Source organism: Protomyctophum parallelum, assembly GCF_964188405.1.
Source record: "Protomyctophum parallelum genome assembly, chromosome: 12".
In the NCBI taxonomy this organism is placed as follows: domain Eukaryota; kingdom Metazoa; phylum Chordata; class Actinopteri; order Myctophiformes; family Myctophidae; genus Protomyctophum; species Protomyctophum parallelum.
Window position 1 is genome coordinate 22,585,340 of NC_139712.1, and position 25,509 is coordinate 22,610,848.

The 25,509-nt window shown below is 43.9% G+C and overlaps 1 protein-coding gene across 1 annotated transcript in view; it reads right to left on the reverse strand.

Annotated features, from left to right (window-relative positions):
- The window catches only part of LOC310867583 (collagen alpha-1(XXI) chain-like), a 60,529-nt gene that overhangs the window by 25,379 nt on the left and 9,641 nt on the right, over positions 1–25,509 (reverse strand). The window contains exons 6-18 of the mRNA XM_083777698.1: positions 24,113–24,278; positions 21,498–21,729; positions 17,283–17,456; positions 10,215–10,292; positions 9,830–9,841; positions 8,395–8,484; positions 5,942–5,995; positions 4,841–4,894; positions 4,136–4,189; positions 3,873–3,926; positions 2,092–2,142; positions 1,100–1,153; positions 409–462 (exon numbers count right to left, since the gene is read on the reverse strand). Coding sequence (XP_083633824.1) covers positions 409–462; positions 1,100–1,153; positions 2,092–2,142; positions 3,873–3,926; positions 4,136–4,189; positions 4,841–4,894; positions 5,942–5,995; positions 8,395–8,484; positions 9,830–9,841; positions 10,215–10,292; positions 17,283–17,456; positions 21,498–21,729; positions 24,113–24,278 — 1,127 coding nt within the window. The remainder of the gene's footprint in view (positions 1–408; positions 463–1,099; positions 1,154–2,091; positions 2,143–3,872; positions 3,927–4,135; positions 4,190–4,840; positions 4,895–5,941; positions 5,996–8,394; positions 8,485–9,829; positions 9,842–10,214; positions 10,293–17,282; positions 17,457–21,497; positions 21,730–24,112; positions 24,279–25,509) is intronic.

Below are 25,509 nucleotides of genomic sequence, written 5' to 3' on the forward strand. Positions count from 1 at the left end.
ATTTGAAGGCTGTGTCTTCTAGTTAAATATACTGTTGAGTCGAAACTCAGAGATGGAGCAAGAGTCTTCTATATGACACCTCAGATAACTACATCTCCCAGCAAGATGGCTGCTCGTTTGCCTGAGCTGAAACACCTGAAAAGGCTGGAGGGAGTCACAAACAAAGTACCAGAGACGAAGCAAGTCCTACTACTTGTGGGTTCCAAATCCAAGGAGGCCAACGGTTTTCAACCTGACTAAAGAACCAACCGATCAACAAGTGAAGCCAACATGCATGAAAAAGTTGGAAAATAAAAAAGTTGACTTTGGAGTGGAACTTGGTAGAACTTGACATATGCTGTAGTTAAATTCAACTGCAACAATGAGACTAAACACGTAACGTAAAGATCTTCGGCGGTATAGGCTCACCTTTTGTCCAGGTGGTCCGACCTGACCAGGTGCACCTGGCAGCCCCGGCTTCCCCTGGAAGAAAAAAAAATACCTCTTTAGTTTAGGCACAACACAGAGCAGAAGCACAACAGTCATAGGTTTTTTTCCAGAATTATTTATTATGGTAAGGACCCTTACGGGTCCGTTTCGTTCCATTTGAACACTCAGAGTTACAGACCTGTTATTCAGCCCATAAGGGTCCGTTTGGTTCCATTTGAACACTCAGAGTTACAGACCTGTTATTCAGCCTGTAAGGGTCCGTATGGTTCCATTTGAACACTCTCAGAGTTACAGACCTGTTATTCAGCCTGTAAGGGTCAATTTCGTTCCATTTGAACACTCTCAGAGTTACAGACTTGTGTTTCTGGTAATATTATTGTCCACTCATTTTGTATGTCCGTGGCATCTCAACTGTAGGAGAAACGTTTCTAAACTAGAAAGCAGGCATATGCACAGGTGCGTATAGGCCAGTGAGCAGTAGAATACACCCCCGCACTGTGTATTTACTCGGTATACACGAGTATCTTTTTTCCTTCTTCATGCCTGAAGAAGGTCTGGAGGGACCGAAACGTTGCTTCATTAGAAAATGCAATACTCAGGTCAAAATGGGTTTTAATACCCATGGGTTAGACAGCACATATAGCACAAATAAGTGTTTTATATACCGTACCGTGGGTCCAACCGGGCCGAGAGGACCCGTGTGGCCTTTGACACCAGAAGCACCCTGTACAGAATGAGCAAAAGAATGGACACCAGTCAAAAACAACAGAAATAACTATTAAAAGGGTTATGAACATAAAAGCAATTAATATTACTCATTAGTACAGATGCACGATATTGAGATTTTGCCAGATATGGATATCCGATAATATGCAGGGTGAAATTTGCCAATACCGATATCGATATAATATCGATATCTCATAATATACACATAATGAATATTACATTATTATTTATATTGAGCTCAATGTTTTCGTTTTCCTTATCAAAGTCTTTAACGGTCACATTATTATTGCATCAATATCGGTCAATATCAGTGAAATATCTGTCAATATTGGTGAAAAGAATATCGGAATTATTTTTGATATCGGTTCAATACCGATATTGCATTTTTAATGAAATATCGGCCAATATTGATATGCTACCGATAATATAACTGCACCAAAAGCTATGCTAACACCAACATACTTATCTAGTACTTATGGTATCTAGACCTAGACCCCTTACCCCTTATCCCTAAACGTATTTGCCATTTCTTTACCATTTTAAAACATTTAAAAATAGCCAACTACATCGACACGTTGTTAGCTTGTAGATCGGCTATTTGTACTATTTTAAAATGTTTTAAAATAGTAAAAAATGGCAAATATAAGATAAGGATAAGGGGTAAGGGGGTGGCGCAAGATATAGGGCCTAGTCTACCACAATAGGAGTCCTTGAGAGAGTCCCAGGGGGTCCCCAGCTAAATGATAATTAGGAACAAATTGGACCCTTGTGGGTCTGTAACTCAGAGATTTAACTAAATTAACATTGATTTGACAATATAAATTGTGGTCCCAGAGATAGAAATGCCATTAAATAGGGGAGCTAACGTAGCCTAATTCAGGTCAATGTGGGGGTCCTTGACATGAAAAGGTTTGGGGTGTACATGTCCTTGTATACCTTCTTCCCAGGCATTCCGACCGATGCTCCGAGGTTCATCCGTGCAGAGATCTGTATCAAACAACAGACCATGTGTTAGGGCATTCACTTCTAGTCATTTTTACTAGTTGACTAGTTGCCTAGTTTACTAGTCGACTAGTCGACTAGTTGTTTAACTACCTATTATGTAAAAAAGAATAGGTCGTTTTTTTTATAAATATTTGTACATTTAAAAACAACTGTAATCTACCTGATCTTGAGGCCTACAAAATCGGGGGAAAAAAACTAAAAAAAATCAACTAGTCAACTAGTACCAATACGGTCGACTAGTGGATTTACTAGTAAACTAGTCGACTAGTTGCTTAATGCCCTACCATGTGTCAGTCTTTGCTTCTTTCTTTTTTATTAATACATTATTCAAATATTTGCTGTTGGAAGGAACCCTTTGTACTGTACTTCCGAAACTGTTACTTTTGAGGAAAATTTAAAAAAGTGTTCCAATGGATCCAATGTATAGTTATTATTTAGTCACAAGCTAATTGTGTAATTTATAACAATAACAAACAATAATACATTTAGAAATAGATTTGTTTAATTGCTGCTCTACTTTTTACTCAAGTACATTTTGAATTCCAGACTTTAAAACCCATTCTGGACGGAAACTCCTTTTGATGTTTTAACTATAGCATTATGTTATACTTTAGCTATTGAAAAATAGCAGATCTACAAGCTCATAGCGCGCCACTCGGTGGCGCGCTATGAGCTTGTAGATCTGCTATTTTTTTTTAAATCTTGAAAATGCGGCACAAATCTTTGAACATATATTCTTTCAGGAGACTTTTTTTTTAATTTCCAAAATGGGTTAAACATGCAAGTACTTTTTTCCCCCCACCACTGTGTATGATCAATATGGGAGTACATCTGTTTGACTCCAGTACTTGAGGTCATTGAGTAACTGCCACTGCTATTGGGCAGACAGCTCTCCTGCTTCCCTCGACTGTGCCAGTCCCCAGAGGAGTCCCGCTCACATGTCACATGTCCTGAACATGTGACAGGAAGCAGCTGGAGGCCAGATGCCATTAAATAACTAGACAAAACATGAATGCATTCATGAACTGTCCTGTTCTGGGTTACAATCCGGACCATTTGGAGGCCACTTCTGATGTAAAAAAAGTAGCAGGAAGATGAAACCGTTTTTAGAAGGTTACAGGGAATATGTCAGCTCGGGAAGATTAGCCAGTACTGGCAGACAATGAGAACAAGCATGAGCAGTATAGAACCCTTAGCAGGAGTCGTTGTTGAAACCGTTACCAGCGTTTCAGTACTCCTTGCTATAACGTCACGTGTGAAATGTTTCCTTCTGGCTATCATTTTTAGAATGTTTTAGAATGTTCTAGAAGTGAAGAAGGCGTTTGGACCTCGATAGGCCTTCCTGAGCACTGACAGCGCCGAGGAAGGCCTATCAGGTCGAGAGACGTCCGTTGCTAGAGGTTACTAAACATGTGAAAAGGACATGTATTGGGTGCTGGCTATTTCTTCACTTCTACTGCATTATTGAGCCCTGCAACAAAAGACTTTCGTCGAATATGGATTGTGTGGGCCTTCTGCTTTTGCAGATATTAGATATTAGTAGTTGTTTGAGAAATACTGCCCCGACGTGATGATTAAATGTAAGCCGAGGTGTTTAATCATCCTGAATTTACAGTACGCCGCGAACCAAGCAGTCATTATCAAGAAATAACAGGCATTCAACCAACCAAGCCGTGTGAGAAATACCCAAATCATTAAAAAGAAGGCCTCACCCTGGGTCCTGGCGGTCCTGGTTCGCCTTGCAAGCCTGACTCTCCTCTCTCTCCCTGGATATACAGGAAGGACCATGTCAAGACAGTATAGTACGAGAATAAGGTACACTTTGCCCCCCCACCCCCCAAAAAAAACTACGTTTGCGTCTGTGTTGTTCAATCAATAGCACAACGGTGGAAAAGCCTGACTTTCAGTGTGACGGGCCTGATAAGCACCGATTCTTCCTCAGCTGCCGTGACGCCTCAATCAACGAGAGACTCACCTTCATGCCACTTAGGCCGGACTCTCCTCTCAGTCCAGGTGGGCCAAGCTCGCCCTGTCCAAACAGAGAGACATTTGCAGAAAAACAAAGTGACAGCGACAGTTAATCTAGTGTACAGGCCGTCATGCACGCACACACACACACACACACACACACACACACACGCACGCACGCACGCACGCACGCACGCACGCACGCACGCATGCACTCACTGGTTGCTCCGTCACTAAGTGCTACTTAGTGACGTCACAAGAGGAGACGTTGGCTAACTATGCTTTTAGTGAACTATAACTTGGCCTCTTTTGATTTTTTTATACCGTAATTCAAATTGGTGTTTTACCGCAGATATCACTAGTGTTTTGAGTGGATGGGAGCAGAGCCCACTATGTGTATGTCATTGTTGATGTATAGTCAACACGATTTGTTGACATGCTTTGCAGGTTATTGTGCCTGTGAGCACCCTCTCAAAAACGAGATGATGCATAAGGGGCTTACTTATCCTCCAAAGTAATTTCAAATAAATCAAATAAACAAATTATAAGAGGTTCTTTCAAACCCCATTGCTCGTCTAGTTGATCCTTGTAGGGATACATTACATTAGGCATTTTATTCAGAGTGGAACGGACAGAGCCAGAGTCGCAGTGATGTGGTGCCAGGGCAGCTCATTTTTAGCTCATGGCATGAAGGAACTAAGACGCTTGTCACCTTTTCCCCTGGAGATCCAGGTGCTCCAAATTCTCCAGACTTCCCCTGCTTGCCCTGGGGAATAGCATAGCAGACAGACAGAATGAACACACGTCACAACGTGGGGCGTTGGCATATTTTTACAAGACTATAAACTAGATGCAGTGGTTCTCAAGCTGTGGGTCGGGACCCCCAGGGAGGTCACCACTTGATATTCTGTAGGGGTCACCGGATGATAGTGAAGTGACAATCTAGGGACTTTGAACAGCTTTTGTGCTAAAGACAACAGGTGGTACGCAGGGCTGTTGAGTAATATCCTTGACGAGCACTCCCAAACTCTGACACAAAATATCATGCACAGCATTTCAGGAAGTAGCTCATAATATGTCTACGGTGGATTTTTATGAAACAAAACCTTTACAGATTGAAAGAGGATAATTCAAGCTTTCCCTACCGCTGCAATGTTGGTGAGTTTGACGTTGTTCAATACAATCCGATTTTTTTTGGCTCCATCTGATTTTAATGAAACTTATAGTTGTAATAACTTTCAGTAACACTAGATATATATTCTTGCAATAAGTTGTATGACAAATACAACGGGTCCTACCCGTATATGCACAGCAGCCATTTTGGAAAGAACTCTTCTTCCTACTTCCGGGCCCCTTCCCGACTTCCTTCACAGGTGTTACCGATGATACTAATAAGGCTCTGTTCCATTTAGTGTACGGTGGTTGTCAAACTTTTCTAATGGACTCCCATAACTCTGAGAGGTGTACAACCTTGGTGTCATTTTGTAAACTCTCAGTCCCACACCTGTAGGCTATACGGGGCCATTTGGAACCCACTCAAGGACACTTTGAGACCCACTGGTGTAGCAGAGTGTTTCCAGTGAGCCAACAACACGCACAATAGCGGCACCCTGACTACTGTTTGACCAGAACGGAATATAGAGCCTTCATTAGTATCATCGGTAACACTGAGAAGGACGTACGGGGCCCACGTTCTATCCAAAATGGCGTGTGTGTCGTCGGGTAGCAGAATTCGAGGTTAGACTACAAACAGAATCCTTTAGTCTCTGCTGAGCAGGCAGGGGAGCAGAACTCATGACGGACGGGTACTTACGGGCTTTCCGTCGGGGCCTGGTGGTCCTTCCTGTCCTTTCTCCCCCCGGAGACCCTGTACAGTGTCAAAACAGCCAATATGTTACTAATAACAGTTGCAGCTTAATTTGCAGCATGAGTCATCCATAAACTAAGCTCTTAACTTCACTACTTAAGCCATACAACTGAACTGTATACTATGATTAACCCCCCTCCCGGACCACTGGTTGAGAACCACTGCTACCTATTTGAACTGTATGTAGATGGCCCAGAGATGGCTGTCAAACAGACTCATTAGACTCAGTCACTGGTATAAACAGGGATTGGAACATAACCTCCCCAACATGGAAAGAAGGCAGCCAATTAATTTCCCTCTGACAAAAGAAAATAAATAAAAACATTTAATTAACAACAGCTCCTCGCACACGCATGCTTTTATGAACCCATGGTGGTCTCCAGTGGTGTAGAGTAATTAAGTACATTTACTTAAGTAATGTACTTTTATTTTTAGGTATTTGTACTTTACTTGAGTGTTTGCTATTTACAATACTTTTTCTTCTACTCCACTACATCTCAGAGGTAGGCTAAATATTGTACTTTTACTCCACTACATTTATTTGAAAACCAAAGTTACTAGTTACTTTGTAGATATTGATTATTATTATTATTATTATTATTATTACAAAACATACAGTAACCAGTACCACTTACAACAGTAACACCCAATATTATAAGTTTTGGCCTTTTGAAAATAGCTGATCTACAAGCTCACAATGCGTCTCACAATGCGTCTCACAATGCGTCGCCATGCTATATGCGATCTGCTATTTTCAAAATATATTTATACAATTGAAGTGTGGTCATTTTCCTATAGCTGATGGATAAGGAGGGGGCTGCTGAGATTGTTTCCCACATCCTCAAAATGTGATTGTGTGTGTGTGTGTGTGTGCGCGAGTGAGAGTGTGTGCGTGTGCGAGCGTGCATGTGCGTGTGTGGGCGGGTCCTGTGTGATTTGTTTCCTTCACATGTGGCTTTGTTTTGTCGTTGACCTGGGTGGACTTGAGCACATGAGCACACACACAGTGGTGTGGTGGGCGTACGGGCGTGCACGCGCGCACACACGCACGCGCACACGCACGCACGCACGCACACACACACAAGAGCGTATGGGCCACCTGATGCGAGGACTGATTTAAAGGACGACAGACAGAATATTTGACTGTACCTGTACCTCTCTCTCTCTCTGCACAATGCACAATAGATATTGCTCGGTGTTGGTTGGCATTACCTTGGGGCCCGGGAGGGGGGGGATTTACTATTCTGTCCATATCGGGTTGCACCTCGGACTGGGCTGCGTCAGCTCTAGCGAACTTGAGCCACGCAAGTTGTTGTGTCGCCCGGCGCCCCTCCCTCCGCCATGGTCTAAAACTATAGTGTATCGGCAAAAAAACAACTAGTCCGCGGTGGTTGGAAAAATAGAGGCGGCAGAGGTATTTGAACACGGGGAGGTGTGGGTTTGGGAGTCTAATGACGAACGAGGAACGCTATACTGAGCTGGCTGCCAGAATCTGAATCTGAAGTCTTCTGTTGTTCTCTGTTGTTACTTGTTACTTGCGTGCGTGTGCGTGTGCGTGTGCGTGACGTTCCGTGGTACCGGTAAAACATCACCATGACACCGCTGACGATGGCTCCTTATTGGTTGTTGATGGTGACTTAACTAAGGTACGTTTCAGGGTTGGTCAATAACGGGTCTAAAGGATTTAGAGCAGCAGTTGTAATAGACATTACAGTTAGTTAGTAGCAGTACTTGCGCGCTCTGCTTGCACGCTCTACAAGTGCACAAAATGAACCAAATGGACCCGCTACCCGGACTCAGACTCTCAGAGTTACGGACCCTTGTGGGAATTGAGCTATCAATTAGCTAGGGACCTCCTGGAACTGCCTCGAGGACCCCTGGGGGTCCCCGAACCCCACTTTGGGAACCACTGCAGTAAAGCCTTGGGGTGGCTCAGCGTCGCTCCGGGGCTGTTTTGCTTCCTCTTGGCGGCATGTGGAACGCAAGATGGATTCAATCAAAGTATGAGAAAATGTCATGCCCGTCTGATGTGAGCTGCAGGGCGTCACAGCATGGACCTTCAGAGTGAAAAGGCCTGGAACATCCTCGAGTTGGGCCGGCCATCACATATACGGCCTGTGCTGACTTGAACCGTCTTAACCTGAACTTATAAAAACCTCCGGTGGGATTTGAAGAAGGCCTATAACGGCAAATCCACAAATATCAAATATTGGCGAGCTGGACTGGAGGACATGTTGTCGCACGTGAGGAATGCATGGGGCTAAGATTCATGCAGGAACCGTGCCAAAAGCATGGTAGTGTATGTGTATGTGGTACTGTGTGTGTGTGTGTGTGTGTGTGTGTGTGTGTGTGTGTGTGTGTGGGTGGGTGTGTGGGTGTGTGGGTGTGTGTGTGTGTACCATTGGTCCTGGAGGGCCGGGGGGCCCAAGTGGCCCAGTCTTGCAGTCACATTCCTCTTCCTCCACGGTCTCGGTTCGGTTCAGGGGACACTGAGGACATACAAACACGTGGAATTTGTCACAGTGTAACATTATGAGGACACACAAACAGGTGGAATTTGTCACAGTGTAACATTATGAGGACACAAACACGTGTAATTTGTCACGGTGTAACATTATGAGGACACAGTACTAACTAGAAAAAGTGCCCTTCTGGGCACAGGTCTCCACCAGGTTATCCACAGATCCGTGCAGTTAGAGGTAAAAACACTTTTCGGCCAGTTATAGCGCCACCTTGAGGCTGAGTTGAAATTGTTCATGTGGCATTTCGTCCTCGGCCTAGTGGAAATGTGCGTGCACAATTTCACGGAAATAACGCGATGTGTTCATGATTTGCAGCATTTTGTTTGAAACTGAGCACTCCTATGAACTTTGGAAGCCAATCTTAACCAATCAGGATGGAGTGTGAGAAATCTGAAAGACCGGTTTCGTTGAATGGCTCTAGAGAGACTGTGTACCAATTTGCGTGATGTTTGGACAAAATCTGTAGGTGTACTGTGAAAAAACTTGTTTTGCACAAAGCGGCCTCCTGGTGGCGCTATAACAGGCCGTTCTGGAAAGTTTGGGGCAGAGGTTCATGGTTGGCATCCAGGGAGTGTGTGTGCAAAATTTGGCGTCGACCGGGTTAACGGTGGCTGAGATTAGCTGGTCACGGACGGACGGACACACGGACACACGGACGGACGGACGGACGGAGTGCAAAACATACTCTCCCCATGCCTTCGGCTGGTGGAGACAATGAAGTAAAATGAAAATATGAAAGGGCAAGGCGACGGCCCTAGGTACAGTTAGTTGAATCGTCAAAACTCCTGCATTTGATCATGCATTTATTCCATTAGATCAGACCATAGACCATTTTATGTGAAAACATTCGGTAAACGGAAAAATATATAAAAGATACTACCTATGGAAAGGCTATATTATTCTACTTATATTGACCAATTAGTATAATTTATGCGCAGGTCCGTTGTGCCTTGACCTCTGTGTGCACTGACTGCACCTCACTGGTGCCAAACCGGGTAGGAAAGACGGGGAAGCGGCCGCTCTACCCCTGAACGACTGTCGCCCCTATAGCATAATGATGACCTATATATGTGTTTTAACTGTAAACCTTTTTAATTGCGTTGTTTATGTCTCAACACACTGCAATCTAAATGGCCCATAAGTGACAATAAAGGTTTGAAATGAGTTTAATAACTTCAGCCACGCCATATTCAAACCGCATTTATTTTTTCCATATGTGCTGTGTGTGTGTGTGTGTGTGTGTGTGTGTGTGTGTGTGTACTGTGTGTGTACTGTGTGTGTACTGTGCGTGTGTGTCACTGTTAACACTCACCCTCTCGTCGTCCTGCGAATGAGATAATGAGAGAGAGGAAAAAGAAGCGAGAGTGAGACAGTGTGAGAGAGAGAGGTTTACATGAGACAATAGTTATTTTTTTTTTTCTATATCCATCCGACTATACAAACTCTACCTGTTGAAGCTGTCACAATTGTGTGACAATTGTGTTATTTCCTTTTGTTTTCCTTTTATATACTTGTCAAATGACTGTGAAAATAAAACTCAACTGAACTGAGTTTCAAAAATCCTAATCTGCAGTGGGATGCTCCACTCCAGTGTGTACTACTGAAACTATACTTTGTGTAAGATGCTATCGTGTTCTATAATTGATAGTTCATGTCGTTTTGACGAGACGTGTCTTATGGTGACGGAGCGGACTTACCACAGAGTAGATCTCACACGCTGTCTCTCTTTCACTCTGGTGCGGGTCGCAGTACAACCGCAACTTCTGAAGGTCCACCTGAAATTAAAAATCACACTTGTGTGAAGTGAGGGGCGCCAAATTTACTTATACCGGCCGCATGACGTCTTACGTTATTTAGTGCTCTAAACATTAAAGTCCATAGACTTGGCCGGCAAACGATCTACGTCATAAATACTCTAAACAACTGGTTGGAACAACGTGTTCCTCCCACACGCTATATGTCCAACTGGGGAAACTCCCATCTGTCAGGTGAAAAGAAGCAGCTTGGACTCCTCATGCAGAGCAGGGAGTATGAGGTCAGTCCGCTGCCCAATGTACAGTATATGGGCCACATGAGTGCTCTAAAGAAACATAAAAAATCCAATAGACTTGGTGGCCATATGACATTATTTTCAAAAGCCAGGCTGCTGGCGCCCCTCAAAAATAGATGATTCATGATATACCTAATATATACCTAGTTTAAGATATGTGTTGAATTCATAAGGTAAGCTACTGTGAATAAATTAGGCAGACAAATGTACCTGTCATGCAGTATTTGTCTAGTTGTCTAATATTATACAGTATGTTCTGACGAAAAGGTGTTGTGCGACATATCATTCCACGAAAATAATAGCTTAATAGCTTTAATAATAGCTAGCGAATACTATAGCTTATAATAATAGCTTTTCGGTTGCAATTACTACTATGCTGTATGTGACCTCACAACAACTTTTGCACTCTTCCCATTGCTTCTTGACAAATAATAAAAACAAATCCCAATGGTGTTTCATTGGTGTGACTTGTGGCTGCCAATGGCTTCCGTAAAACATTTTACACAACATGCAAACGCCTTATTAGTGGTTTCATTAAGCTCTGTGTACTAGATACCCTGCTCTGACTTTGGTTATTTTACAATACTATGGTTACGCACGCACGCACACAAGCACACACGCACACAGTGTGCCTGGCACGACCCCCAGACTCTGTAAAAACTAGCCTATTATGCAAGATGGTTTTATGCTATTTGCAGTGAAATAGGTATGTTTTTCAGTAGTTTGTTGCTGTTCATCACGTGAACAGCAATAGGCTGAGAGCATTTTCCGGGCTATTAGACGGCTAAAATAATGTCATTAATAACGTCATTTCAACAGTTACAGTATATATATATATATATATATATATATAGTCCCAGGGGTTCCCAAACTGTGGTGCGTGCACCCCTTGTGGTGCTAAATATATTAACATATTATGCCAATGTATGGCAAGTATATGCAAAATATAGCCTATATGCTGCATAATACGTCATATTCAGGTTCCTATATGTGCATATATGTGTATAAATAGGAAAATATATGTCTCTATAGGTCTATAGTTTATGCAATTTGTGTGTCAGCAAGGTTGGGAGGTAACAGGGGGTGCATGGTCAAAAGGTTTGGGAACTGCTGCAGTCGACACTGCAAATCAACGTTAAGTTAAGCCTTTTAGAACATAACCAACGGTTTTAGATGGAGGTCTAATAGTCGACTATTGCTTAGTGAGCCCTGTTCGTACATTTTAGTTTAGTACCGGACATCAGTTCTCATCGAATAATGGCGTTACTGAGAAATGTCCATGTGGATGCGTGTTACCACTTTGAAGCAATGCTAATGGAAATTGGAATTAATTCATTGAATTGAAAATGCCAACAAGATTCCAGTGGGCTTTTCTCATGCAGTTACCGTAGCGTCAATTCAAAACATGGTTTTAAACTATGAACCTTTAGATGTGCAATTTCAAACCCAAATGTAAGAAAGACCAGGCCACAGTTGTATTAGCCTGGTTATTTTGCTGATTCGGTCTGGTTTATTAACCAGGCTACAGTTGTATGCCTGTCACAGCAGTTGCCGTTTACATGCGTGTCTGTTCAGACTCATATAGTGAATGAGGCCTTTGATCTCTTGGCCTGAGGTTTTAATGGATTAATGTGAAAACAGTTTGCTATAGTAATACAGTAGAATAGTAATACAGGGCTTGAAATTTACTTTTTTACTTGGTAGCACTGGTGCTCCCAAATTCAGAATGAAGGAGCACCAGAAAAGAATTAGGAGCACCCACCAAAATTTTACGAGCACCAATATGTAATCGATTTTTTACATTCATTATTATTACACTTGTAGCCTACAACAGTGGTTCCCAACATTTTTCATGTCAAGGACCCCCAAATTGACACTCATTAGCCCACGGACCCCCATTTGAAAATATATGCCAGGGACCCCCATAAGAGAAGATTTTTACGGCTCTAGCAGTGATTTTCAGTTATTTACATTTCAAGGACCCCCAGTTTGACCTGAATTAGGCTACCGTTCCCCATTTCTATCTCTGGGACCCCACTGTATATTGCAAAATCAAAGTTAATTTAACTGAGTGTACAAATGTACAGTGAAATTGGTTTACCCATAGTATGTAGTACACTCTCAGAGTTTCAGACCCATAATAGGCCAGGCAATCTAGCCCATTTTAGACCCAAAAGTCAGACTAATTAAAAGAGAATTTTTTTCAACAGATATCATTTCTATGAGGTGTCTAGAATAACATACTAAAAGTCCTAAGAAATCCTAGATGCGGAAATATGTTTAATTCTCATCAATTCAAGATGTGTGCTAATACCTCGAGAAAACTAAACACCCTAATAGGCTTTTTTTTTTTTTTGTCCTATCACAATGAAACTTTCCACAATGAATCTTAACATGAAAACTAAACTTTTTTGTATTACAAGTTTCTCTGAAACTTAATTTGAATATGCAAATTAGCTTAATATATATTGAATATGCCCACATTGCATATCACGAAAATTACTTTTCCCCAAAATGTATAATATTTACATTGTTGTTTGTTAATGATATCAAACACACTGATCAGTATTTCATGAACCATTTCATCTAAATATTGTGACTTCATAGAATAACATCAAAAACACCATTCATATGTATGACAAATGCATAAATCCGTCAAATCTTCCTCCAACCATCCTACTGCTAATGGTTGATGGCAATGCTGCTTTTGGACTGGCCTCTAACCTGATACCTGCCGGGCTTGGTTGTACCTACCGGGGGCATAACCCCCACCGGTATAGTCCTCAGGGTCACAGAGGCACACAAGCCTCACCACCACGACAAGGTAGCAACAACAGGGGAGGTTCCTGCTAACGTGGCCCAGGAAAGAGAAGTCTGGAACTCTCTGCAACCCGACTTCGGATGAGCGGATGAAGATGAATGGATGGATGAATTTGCAAAACATTAAAGGGATTGTGTCATTGTGACATTAAAAATAAATGAATTAATGTCACATGTGAAACCTTTAAGGAGTAGGAAACACACAACATAATTGTAGCGACAGAGCTGTGTGATGGAGTCTATCTGGAGGTGACAGAGCTGTGTGATGGAGTCTACCTGGAGGAGACAGAGCTGTGTGATGGAGTCTACCTGGAGGAGACAGAGCTGTGTGATGGAGTCTACCTGGAGGTGACAGAGCTGTGTGATGGAGTCTACCTGGAGGTGGGAGAGCTGTGTGATGGAGTCTACCTGGAGGTGACAGAGCTGTGTGATGGAGTCTACCTGGAGGTGACAGAGCTGTGTGATGGAGTCTACCTGGAGGTGACAGAGCTGTGTGATGGAGTCTACCTGGAGGAGACAGAGCTGTGTGATGGAGTCTACCTGGAGGAGACAGAGCTGTGTGATGGAGTCTACCTGGAGGAGACAGAGCTGTGTGATGGAGTCTATACCTGGAGGAGACAGAGCTGTGTGATGGAGTCTACCTGGAGGTGACAGAGCTGTGTGATGGAGTCTACCTGGAGGAGACAGAGCTGTGTGATGGAGTCTACCTGGAGGAGACAGAGCTGTGTGATGGAGTCTACCTGGAGGTGACAGAGCTGTGTGATGGAGTCTACCTGGAGGAGACAGAGCTGTGTGATGGAGTCTACCTGGAGGTGGGAGAGCTGTGTGATGGAGTCTACCTGGAGGTGACAGAGCTGTGTGATGGAGTCTACCTGGAGGAGACAGAGCTGTGTGATGGAGTCTACCTGGAGGTGACAGAGCTGTGTGATGGAGTCTACCTGGAGGAGACAGAGCTGTGTGATGGAGTCTACCTGGAGGTGACAAAACTGTGTGATGGAGTCTACCTGGAGGAGACAGAGCTGTGTGATGGAGTCTACCTGGAGGTGACAGAGCTGTGTGATGGAGTCTACCTGGAGGAGACAGAGCTGTGTGATGGAGTCTACCTGGAGGTGGGAGAGCTGTGTGATGGGGTCTACCTGGAGGAGACAGAGCTGTGTGATGGAGTCTACCTGGAGGAGACAGAGCTGTGTGATGGAGTCTACCTGGAGGTGACAGAGCTGTGTGATGGAGTCTACCTGGAGGTGACAGAGCTGTGTGATGGAGTCTACCTGGAGGTGACAGAGCTGTGTGATGGAGTCTACCTGGAGGAGACAGAGCTGTGTGATGGAGTCTACCTGGAGGAGACAGAGCTGTGTGATGGAGTCTACCTGGAGGAGACAGAGCTGTGTGATGGAGTCTACCTGGAGGTGACAGAGCTGTGTGATGGAGTCTACCTGGAGGAGACAGAGCTGTGTGATGGAGTCTACCTGGAGGAGACAGAGCTGTGTGATGGAGTCTACCTGGAGGAGACAGAGCTGTGTGATGGAGTCTACCTGGAGGAGACAGAGCTGTGTGATGGAGTCTACCTGGAGGTGACAGAGCTGTGTGATGGAGTCTACCTGGAGGAGACAGAGCTGTGTGATGGAGTCTACCTGGAGGAGACAGAGCTGTGTGATGGAGTCTACCTGGAGGAGACAGAGCTGTGTGATGGAGTCTACCTGGAGGAGACAGAGCTGTGTGATGGAGTCTACCTGGAGGTGGGAGATGTGTGATGGAGTCTACCTGGAGGAGACAGCTGTGTGATGGAGTCTACCTGGAGGTGGGAGATGTGTGATGGAGTCTACCTGGAGGAGACAGAGCTGTGTGATGGAGTCTACCTGGAGGAGACAGAGCTGTGTGATGGAGTCTACCTGGAGGTGGGAGATGTGTGATGGAGTCTACCTGGAGGAGACAGAGCTGTGTGATGGAGTCTACCTGGAGGAGACAGAGCTGTGTGATGGAGTCTACCTGGAGGTGGGAGATGTGTGATGGAATCTACCTGGAGGAGACAGAGCTGTGTGATGGAGTCTACCTGGAGGTGGGAGATGTGTGATGGAGTCTACCTGGAGGTGGGAGATGTGTGATGGAGTCTACCTGGAGGTGGGAGATGGCCCGCAACAGCTTCAGGCGTGTCTGCAGAGTACAGGAACAAGAAGACTGGGATGGACTGAGACACTGCTGGTGGGGGTTATGCCCCCGGTAGGTACAACCAAGCCCGGCAGGTTTCAGGTTAGAGGCCAGTCCAAAAGCAGCATTGCCATCAACCATTAGCAGTAGGATGGTTGGAGGAAGATTTGACGGATTTATGCATTTGTCATACATATGAATGGTGTTTTTTTAATTCTATGAAGTCACAATATTTCGATGAAATGGTTCATGAAAGTCTGATCAGTGTGTTTGATATCATTAACAAACAACAATGTAAATATTATACATTTTGGGGAAAAGTAATTTCCGTGATATGCAAATGTGGGCATATTCAATATATATTAAGCTAATTTGCATATTCAAATTAAGTTTCAGAGAAACTTGTAATACAAAAAAAGTTTAGTTTTCATGTTAAGATTCATTGTGGAAAGTTTCATTGTTATAGGACAAAAGAAAAGAAAATGCCCATTAGGGTGTTACGTTTTCTCGAGGTATTAGCACACATCTTGAATTGATGAGAATTAAACATATTTCCGCATCTAGGATTTCTTAGGACTTTTAGTATGTTATTCTAGACACCTCATAGAGATGATCTATGGTGAAAAAAATTCTCTTTTAATTAGTCTGTCTGGAAATGCTATTTTGCCTGGACTATAAGGGTCCATTTGGTTCTTAACTATCATTTAGCTGAGGACCCCTAGGGGTCTCCGGACCCCACTTTGGGAACCACTGGCCTACAAGCCAGTTGGTATGAGATGCTATTTTTGTGGCAATAAACCAGTTGAAAATATAATTAAATTCTAAATACTGTCTCTGCTATAATTTCTGGATTTGTAAATGGCTACAAAACCCTGTTTTATGTAGGCCTGCTTTTTGATTGAAGTAAAAAAATAATATATATATATATATATAGGCTACATACTGTATATATTTATGAGAAGTTATTTTCATAACATCGTTAATTTTCAGGAAAATTTCTAGTGTGTGTGTGTGTGTGTGTGTGTGTGTGTGTGTGTGTGTGTGTGTGTGTGTGTGTGTGTGTGTTGCCTCCACACATTCCATTCAATTGAGCCCTTTTGTTGTCTCTCACAGCTGAGGACCTCAGGTCCAGCTGATGTTAATCACCCAATCAGTCCACGGATTGATGGGAGGTTAGAGGAAGAGCAGAAGAAGCCAAGGAGATATTTCTGGACTCTGGACAGGAAAGGACTAGGAACTTACTTTTTTTTTTGACATGCTCAGATCTTTATGCTCTACAAGTTTAAATCATCTCGCGGGACGGAACCGGCCCACGACACTTTCGGTCGCGATCGTTTTGGTCGCACTACAGTAATTATATGCAGTAGCACTGGTGCTCCCAGTTATATTTTGAGATTGCACAGATTAAAGGTATATTCAGTGATTTCACTTAATTCAAATATCACTTATTTTTTTGTTTTGTTGTGATAATCCTCCCTACTATAGAGTGTGCTGGCCATATAAGGAGTCCCACCCTGTCCCCAGTTAACCCCTGGGGGTCAAAAAACCGTAGGTTTCGTTTTTGACTCTCTATCCTGATTGGACGAAAGGCTGGGTCCCACAGCCAAAAACGAAACCTAACTGTTTTTTGAGTGAAATCACTGAATATACCTTTAAAATTCAGGCGCATTTGCGACCAAAATGGTCGCAATTCCGAGCCCTGTAATAGTAAATGTACATGCACATTAAAATAAAAGGTGGTAATAATCACAGGTATGCTGGTGTCTGTTCCTGGCCTCTTGGCCACTTGCGTCTGGCCGTTGATATAGATGGGCACCACCGTCTCCAGAGTGACCTCCTCGATCTGCTGGTCGTCCAGAAAACTGATCACCTGCTGCGGCCTCACCACGAGTCTGAGCTGGTGCCACCGTCCGTCAAACAGAGCCTGAGAGAGAGAGAGGGGACAAAAAATAATGAGTTAATTAAAAAAAGAACTGAGCGGTGCAACTATACATGTATTGTTATGGTTACTGTACTGTACTGTGCTCTGTACTTTGATTATATTTGGAAAGAAATCCTCGAGAAATGACAGAGTTACCGCCGGGGGTCCCCGGAATGTGCCCAGGGCTCGTACTGAAGTGTACTCTATGCAACTTTACTCTGTGAGGTGCTATACTGGCCACTGTAGGTGTCACAGCAGTCCGTGCTCGGACACGTACGTACATATACACATACAGTACATAGGGACACACATTGCTGCGTAATGGAGCGGAGGCACCGCTCAAAGAAATCACTAATCATTAGAGAGAGAGACAGAGATACTGAGACAACCTCTTCCAGACAGTGGATGCCAACGTAAACCACAGCCATCCATCACTTCCACTTCCACAACACAAGAATGAATAAGGTTCGAAAATGTAGTTTGGACTTCTTCCTCTACATATTGTGCAACATACACAGAGAATACATGATCATGATCATATACAGTATAGCGGTGAGAAACAATATAAGAAGGCACATGTTAGCTCATCAATGTACATTGTGCAACAGTTTCAGAAGTGTGGTGATACACACACACGACACATCTAACTGTGCAGGTAAAGAGCATGATGCATATTGCATATTGAAATAAAGAAAACAGCTAAAGTTTAAAATAATGGTTAAAACACCAAAAGGGGTAATTCCCATCCTGAATGTGTTAAGGAGTTGAGCATAACACAGGTACATGCAAAGGAGTGATCGAGTGAGCGTCACAGGAGCTCGTCTGGCATCCAGACAGTCGAGTCACCGAACAAACACGCCAAGAACACGCTTTAAATCCAGTGAAAACCACAGTCACAAACCCGTGTCCACGTTCCGTTATAGTTCGCCAACAGTGAAGTGAACAAATCCTTTCAGGCATCAATAAGCCAGGGGCGGAGAGCTTAGTGACCACCGGTGTTTATGCATGGAAAAAAAACATAGCGGATGTTGTTCGGCCACTGCGGAAAAGAAAGTTGTACGCTCCAACAAAACGTTTTACATGCACTGTGGCATATTTCCACTGCTAAAAGTGAAACTTGGTGATTTTTGGAGAAGGAAATGGATTTATCTGAGTCTCCTTTGATGATGTCTTCTACGGTACAGCCTACTACTTAACTAAATAACAATTTTCACTTATTTCCGTGAGTTACCGCAGTCTAACTCATTCATACCATTGATCATGAACAGTGGTGGAAACAAGTACTAATTTTACTTAAAGATTCAGTGATGTTTGTACTTTTTCTGTTTTGCATGTGACTATGGAGTTAACATTACTGAGTCTAATAGACCCCCAGATGTGGTTATATAATATTCAAATGTGTCTTCCCTATGTAGTTTTGGTTTCTTCCTGAAAGCTGAAAGCCTTTGAGTCAAAAGGCCGAATCGAAATAACACCATTTTAGTGACATCATAACCCTAACCCCTCCCTCATTATCTATAAACACATGGCAAGAAACCCAAAGCCACAACAGCTACGTCGCTATTGCAACACCCACAACACCATCTTACACACTACACCCACACACACTCACACGGCAGTGACGTCACACACTTACCTTCGCAGTGTTCGGGACCTATCTCCTCCTATCGCGACCAACGCCAACACTCGACACCACCCGCCAAAAAATGCTCATTCCACTGCCACCAAAGATGCCTCCCGTCCACACTCACGGCGGCAATGCATTTGTTTACTACAAACAAAATGATCGCCCCAAGCACCCACACCCCCGGAACACTGTTGCCCTTTCACCACGCTAAATTCGCCAGGTCTATGCAAGTGAGCACAAATTACATGTGAGAAAATTCATTCACAAGCCCACAAAAGCCATTCAAATGCCATTCAACACACACTACGACTCGCTTACAATTCGCGAACCTGGCAACTACTACTCCGTCTTTTAATTGGCTACTAGCTCTCAGCCTGTGCTGCTCTGATCTCCGAGTCTCACTGACAGTCCTGTCCACTGTCCGGACTCCGCAGGAGAAAAAAATGAGGAAGGAGAGGAACTTTCGCCTCACGATTTTGCTTATTCCTTCTAAATCTCTGTATATAAAATATCGCTCTCTCAGCGAATCTCTTAGTTACATCAACATTGTTCTTTGACAGTTTTTGGTTTGTGCCAAACTATTACAATTACACCGTTCTAATTCGCCATTTCGCCTGCCAGCCATACTGCCGAGTACATTTGATTGCGCACACACACACACACACACACGCACGCCTGGAAGCCACGATCTCTCTCTCTCTCGCCACGCCACGCCACGCACGCACGCACACACACACACACACACACAGGAATAGCCGTGCAGCCTATACACGGCGGCAGCGAGACAGGACGCTATAATCTTGAGTTTCATTAAATAACTGTCTTTCTCCGCACGCGCACGTGCGCACACAACATTATTCAAGTGAAATGCGTAACGCCAATATTGGGCTAATATAGGCTACCAATATGTGGGTAGCCTACAGGGTTTTACCCACGGAATGAATATATATATATATATATATATATATATATATATATATATAATCATCTATACCAGGTCTGCCCACACTTTTTTTTACTTCAGAGCTACTTTCAAAACGACCATCTGATATACCCACCAAATAAAACTATCATCCCATTGCTGAAAATAGTTACAAAATGTAATTGAGGAGCCTTTCATAGGCTACATACAGTGGTGTCCCGTGGTGTACCTCTGGACGACACACCTCTGATGGGTGGGGTTTAGTCTTAAGGGGTGTGTTTCTTTCACCCACTGTGTAATACAATAAATGGACGGTAGGTGGCAGTAGTACAGAGGCCAGAGAACTATAACACAAACGCACATGGAATGGGAAATAGAGGGGGGGGAATGGAAATGGTAGGGTTTTTATTTTTGGTATTTCACTTTGCTACTGATAATTGTACGCAACAACAAGTATTGCATTGTGTGTGCCCTTTTTGATCAATCAAGTCATCTCAGGTCATCTCAAGCGGCAGATGCAAAAATCGTTTTTTATATTAAAATTATATATATTTTTAGGGCCATGTCATGTGGTCTAACTGCAAAGCCTTTGTGATCTATACTGGTAGATCCTGATCTACCTTTTGGGCACCGCTTAACGTCAGATCAGCGGTTTTGTCGGCCAGCGCCAAAAATGCTCCCCGACAGCATAATCGGAGCAAATACCGGGCAGTGTGTATGAGCCATAACGTGTTGACTACACTACACTACACTAATAAGGACACATAATAACAACTAATAACCCATCCGTTACTACATGTGGAGTCAACTCCCGCAATTTCCTTCTTCCCATAGTGCGCGGCAACGTAACTCTGGGATGAGCGGCCGCAAAGCGGCCGCAAAATTCTAGTCATACAACAACAGCTGTGGGCGAGTTCAGGTGGGTGGTGCTAAGGTGAAAACCTGGTATACTTAATGAACTGGTGGGTGTGACCACATAAAAAAAACACTCTGTACACTTTTTTAAAATCTTCCTCCTATAGTATAATCATAGGACCTGTATCAAAACTGTAAATATAGAAATACTCTGTTACGAGTAAAAGGCTGCAACTGGCGTGGTTTGGGCTTTTAGGATATAAATGAGGGGTGGGCAACTTTGATGATGGAGAGGGCCACTATAGTTCCACAGTCACTCCAGAGGGCCACGTTGTATATTACTGTCAATAAAATAACCAATCTACGATGCGCAACGCGTTTTGAGCTTGCTATTTTTGCTATGTTTGAATTGAAATCCTGAATACTTTTTGCAATATTTGAATTTAAATCCTGAATATTATGTTTTTGCTATTTTTTAATTGGAATCCTGAAAAGTATTGTTTTTTATTTAATTATTTCAAATGCATTTAGTTATTTTACTTTATGAACTAAATACAAATACGCTGGACATACAAAAATAACATTTTAATACTAGTAATAAGCCCAATTCAATAATAAAGAGTGGAATTAATTATTAAACCTTGAAGCCTCTACTGAAGACCACGGTCTGTTGGGGCCGGGCGGTGCTGCTGGTGGTAGTGAAGGTCACCGTCCCGTCCCCTCCTCCTCCTCGCAGCGTGACCGCGGCCTGCACCTCCCCGTCCTTGGACAGCACCCTCCAGAGGTCAAAGGGCACCTTGCTGGACGGGCCCCTCAGGCGCAGCGTCGCCACAAACACGTAGGACGGCGGGAGACCCTCGGGGAAGATGTCCCTGTAGGACGTGGGGAGAGGAGACGATATATCGGATTCATTCCGCCATCTGTTCACATTGTACGGTACTTAGACCGCATGTGACACGGGTATAGTGACGCAAAGCAGTGGACCCGAAAGTGGGGTTCCGGGGACCCCCTGGGGTCCTCGAGGGGGTTCCAGGGGTCCCCAGCTAAATGATAGTTTGGAACCAAATGGACCCTATATAGGTCCAAAACCTACATTTACTGTCAATCGTGCCACGCCAAGCCTCCATATATGGTCACGCCTTGTGACATCACGCCTCCATATATGGTCACGCCTCGTGACATCACGCCTCCATATATGGTCACGCCTCATGACATCACACCTTGTGACACGTCACGCCACCATATATGGCCGTCTCCATATACTGTATGAAGATGACGACACTGACCTCATCAAACTATACATGGAGAAGACTGGATCATCACCTAGATCTGCATATATGGATGGAGCCGGCCAGCAACTCTTCATCTGACCTCAGACCCTTAGATCTCCATATATGGAGCTGACGTGTTCTGACATTCCATAATTATGTTGATCCTTCCCCACCCGTCCTTCCTCTTCGATGTCTCCCTTTTGACTTATAAAATTATTATAGTGCAGCCGGCGAAAACTAGAATTCTCAACAGGCCCGAAAATGAAGACCCGGCCCTGTTCTTTCCACATTATTCTTGCTGTCGACACTGAATGTGGACATGGGTGCTTAATGCCCTCTTTATTTATTTATTTATTTATATTTTTTATCCCACGATTTTGTAACCCCTGTGTCAATTATCTAATGTGATCCTGGGCTCTACACACCCTCCGCCAACCTAGTCCCCATATATGGGGGACATGGGGAGAGCAACCTGCCTGAGTGTCCAAGTTGCTCCTTTACACCTGACAGGGGGGAGTTTCCCCGGCCGGACGTAACGCGTGGAAGGAACACGTTATTCCAACAAGTGCCTTTCCCCTGCATCAGGCGCCCCGGCTGACCAGGATTACTGCATGCTTTTTTTGTGAGGGTACCTACCCTAGGGGACACGGGGAGAACATCAATGTCCAACAATGTCCTCTTTATAATCCCCATATTGAATTCTAGGTCCTCACCGGAATACTTCAAGGCATATGCACCAATTTTAGCACTGGCAATCTCAACTGGCTGAATGTGCCAGTACTTTACTGACGCCAGCAGGTCCTCCCATAATATTAAGAACCGGGACAATCAGACAATGTTGTACCTATACTCTCTCTCTCTCTCTCCTTTGCTGTTGGCGCTGTTTGCTTGGAGAAGGCCGCGGTGAACGTGTGCCACAGAGTTTTGAAGTGCCACTGGATGGAAAACAAACCTATATAAGTGCCTTTTTCATGGAGAGGTTTCACAGCATTTTTCCAAAGCAACTTAGTGGGTTTATTTTGGAGCGCAGCTAGCGCATTTCCTCCACATGAGTTGGCGACTTGGCGTGATTTATGAACTTCTCGGGTTTGTTGTGTTGACCTCCTATCGGCATCCTGCTTCTTTTCACCAACACCCCTTTTACATGTTTTCCCACCCCGCCATGCCTGCACCTCTTCTGCCCTTACAGCTCTCTCCTGCACTGGTCTGTACTGGGGTCATCATCGCCACGCTGGCCTGTGGTGGAATTTTTTTCCCATGTTTGCCACGTACATATATGTGTACGTACGTACGTACACACATATACATATATTTATGATCAAAATAAGAACATTATAATGGTGTGTAAAAACTACAGAATTTGCCTGCACGGACAAGCGCAAGTCTTTGCCAAGGACACACTGATAAGCCCTGGTACTGACTCCATGTCACTCCCATGCACCTGCCTATAGTCTAGGTTAGGCAACATCACTCCATCCTAACTGTGAGCGATAACTTTATCCCACGCAGAGACAGATGGTGGGGTCAAAAACAAATAATTGTGGGGGCTAAATGGTTTTAGATATTTTACATTTTAGCAGTGAGCCCAGTATCTCTGATGTCATCGACACATGGGACTATGTAACCCGTATGACCCGTTACAATAGAGGGGTTATGGCACAATTCCCATGATGCTTTGGTGCACTGCTCCTCTTTGTGGATAGGGGGAGGGCTGTCTTACTGAGACAACAAGGAAGTAAGTGAGCCCAGTGTCCATGACTTCTCACCTTCCTCTCGTTCAAAATATGAACGCGATGGATTATTTAGCGATAATATTGAAACGAGAGAAAGGTAAGCAAGCAAAAATAATATCTCAGTTTTTTTCCGCTTTACAGAGTAAAAGCGGCCATGTCTACCCAGCCCCCCAAGCTAATATTTTGAAGGAATCCCGGCGCTGATTGTGTTAATGGGTTGAATAAGTGATTTGGTCCTACGGCATCTCTACCTGGTGTTTTCCGTGATGTCCACAGAGGTGCTGAGGGCGAAGGCCGCCTCGGACAGCAGAGATCCAGGGATCACCTGGGCCTTCTTCTGGATGTTCATTCCCAGCAGGAGCTCGAAGCCCTTCTCGTCGCGAGACGCCACCGGGATGCGAGTTGGACACACCGACTCTGAAACGAGAGGTTCGCCACCGTCACTCGCAGCAAGTTTAAAAAATAGCCTAATTTAAATACAGATGCTCTTAATCCGGAGCAATTTACAGCAAGCAAGAACAACACATGGTAATACATCAGATGCATGAAAAACAGTCAGCAAGAATCATACGTAGGCATAGGAACAGTGTAATATCTAGATAATTAAACTATGCGTATAGAGGATATGCGCATGCTTAAAGTGAATGGCACATCGAGTGGCAAAGCAACATGCAAAGTGAGTTTAACAATGTTTAATGTTTTTTAATGCAATCAGGTAGGTCTGTTTGGATGTATGGGCTGTCGAGGCCAGAAAGTAGTTTTTTGCCACTCAGTGGGCGTTCCTGCATAACTTCCTGGTTTGATGATGATATCACGTGCATACCCTCTATACACGAGTGCTATATAAATTACAGAAGTTGAGCCTTTGCACACACCTGTAAGGTCGTTGAGGCTAAGTGCTACGGGCTAAGATGGAGTATGAGGCTTCGTACACACATAAAGAACGAATGTTCTGTGCTCTGCCTGTGTTTCATTCATGGCCGCCCCAATGCTTTTCCAATGGAAGTCACGTGGTTTGACCAAACACTTGTGTTTGAAAGATAATACCAATATTAGGGTCAACTATTCAGGGATCCCTGGACAACAAGGCAGCATTGTGTACACAATGTGGTCCCATGTGGTTACTTTGAGAGATTAGTGGACACACACACACACACACACACACACACACACACACACACACACACACACACACACACACATTGAAGGAAAACGTCTAAACTAAAGTTCTGTGAGCAGACAAAGCCAACAGTAGTCTCGCATAGCTCGCAGACATGGACAACTGGCGGCCCCCACCTTCACTTAATGCGGCCCGCAGGTTAATATTGTAATGCTGTGATTTCAGCTGTTACAATTCCAGACATGCATCCAGACGTGACCCGCTTGAATTACTTCAGTCTATATTTAATAGAAAAAGTAATATGATTTTATTATCTTTTCTTTATGTCCAATGTATTTGTACTTAAGTTCATAAAGCTATAGCATAAGTATAACTACATGGATTTGAAATTAACACACTCTGGAGTGAGTGTGGAACTATAGTGGCCCTCTGGAGTGAGTGTGGAACTATAGTGGCCCTCTGGAGTGAGTGTGGAACTATTAGTGGCCCTCTGGAGTGAGTGTGGAACTATAGCGGCCCTCTGGAGTG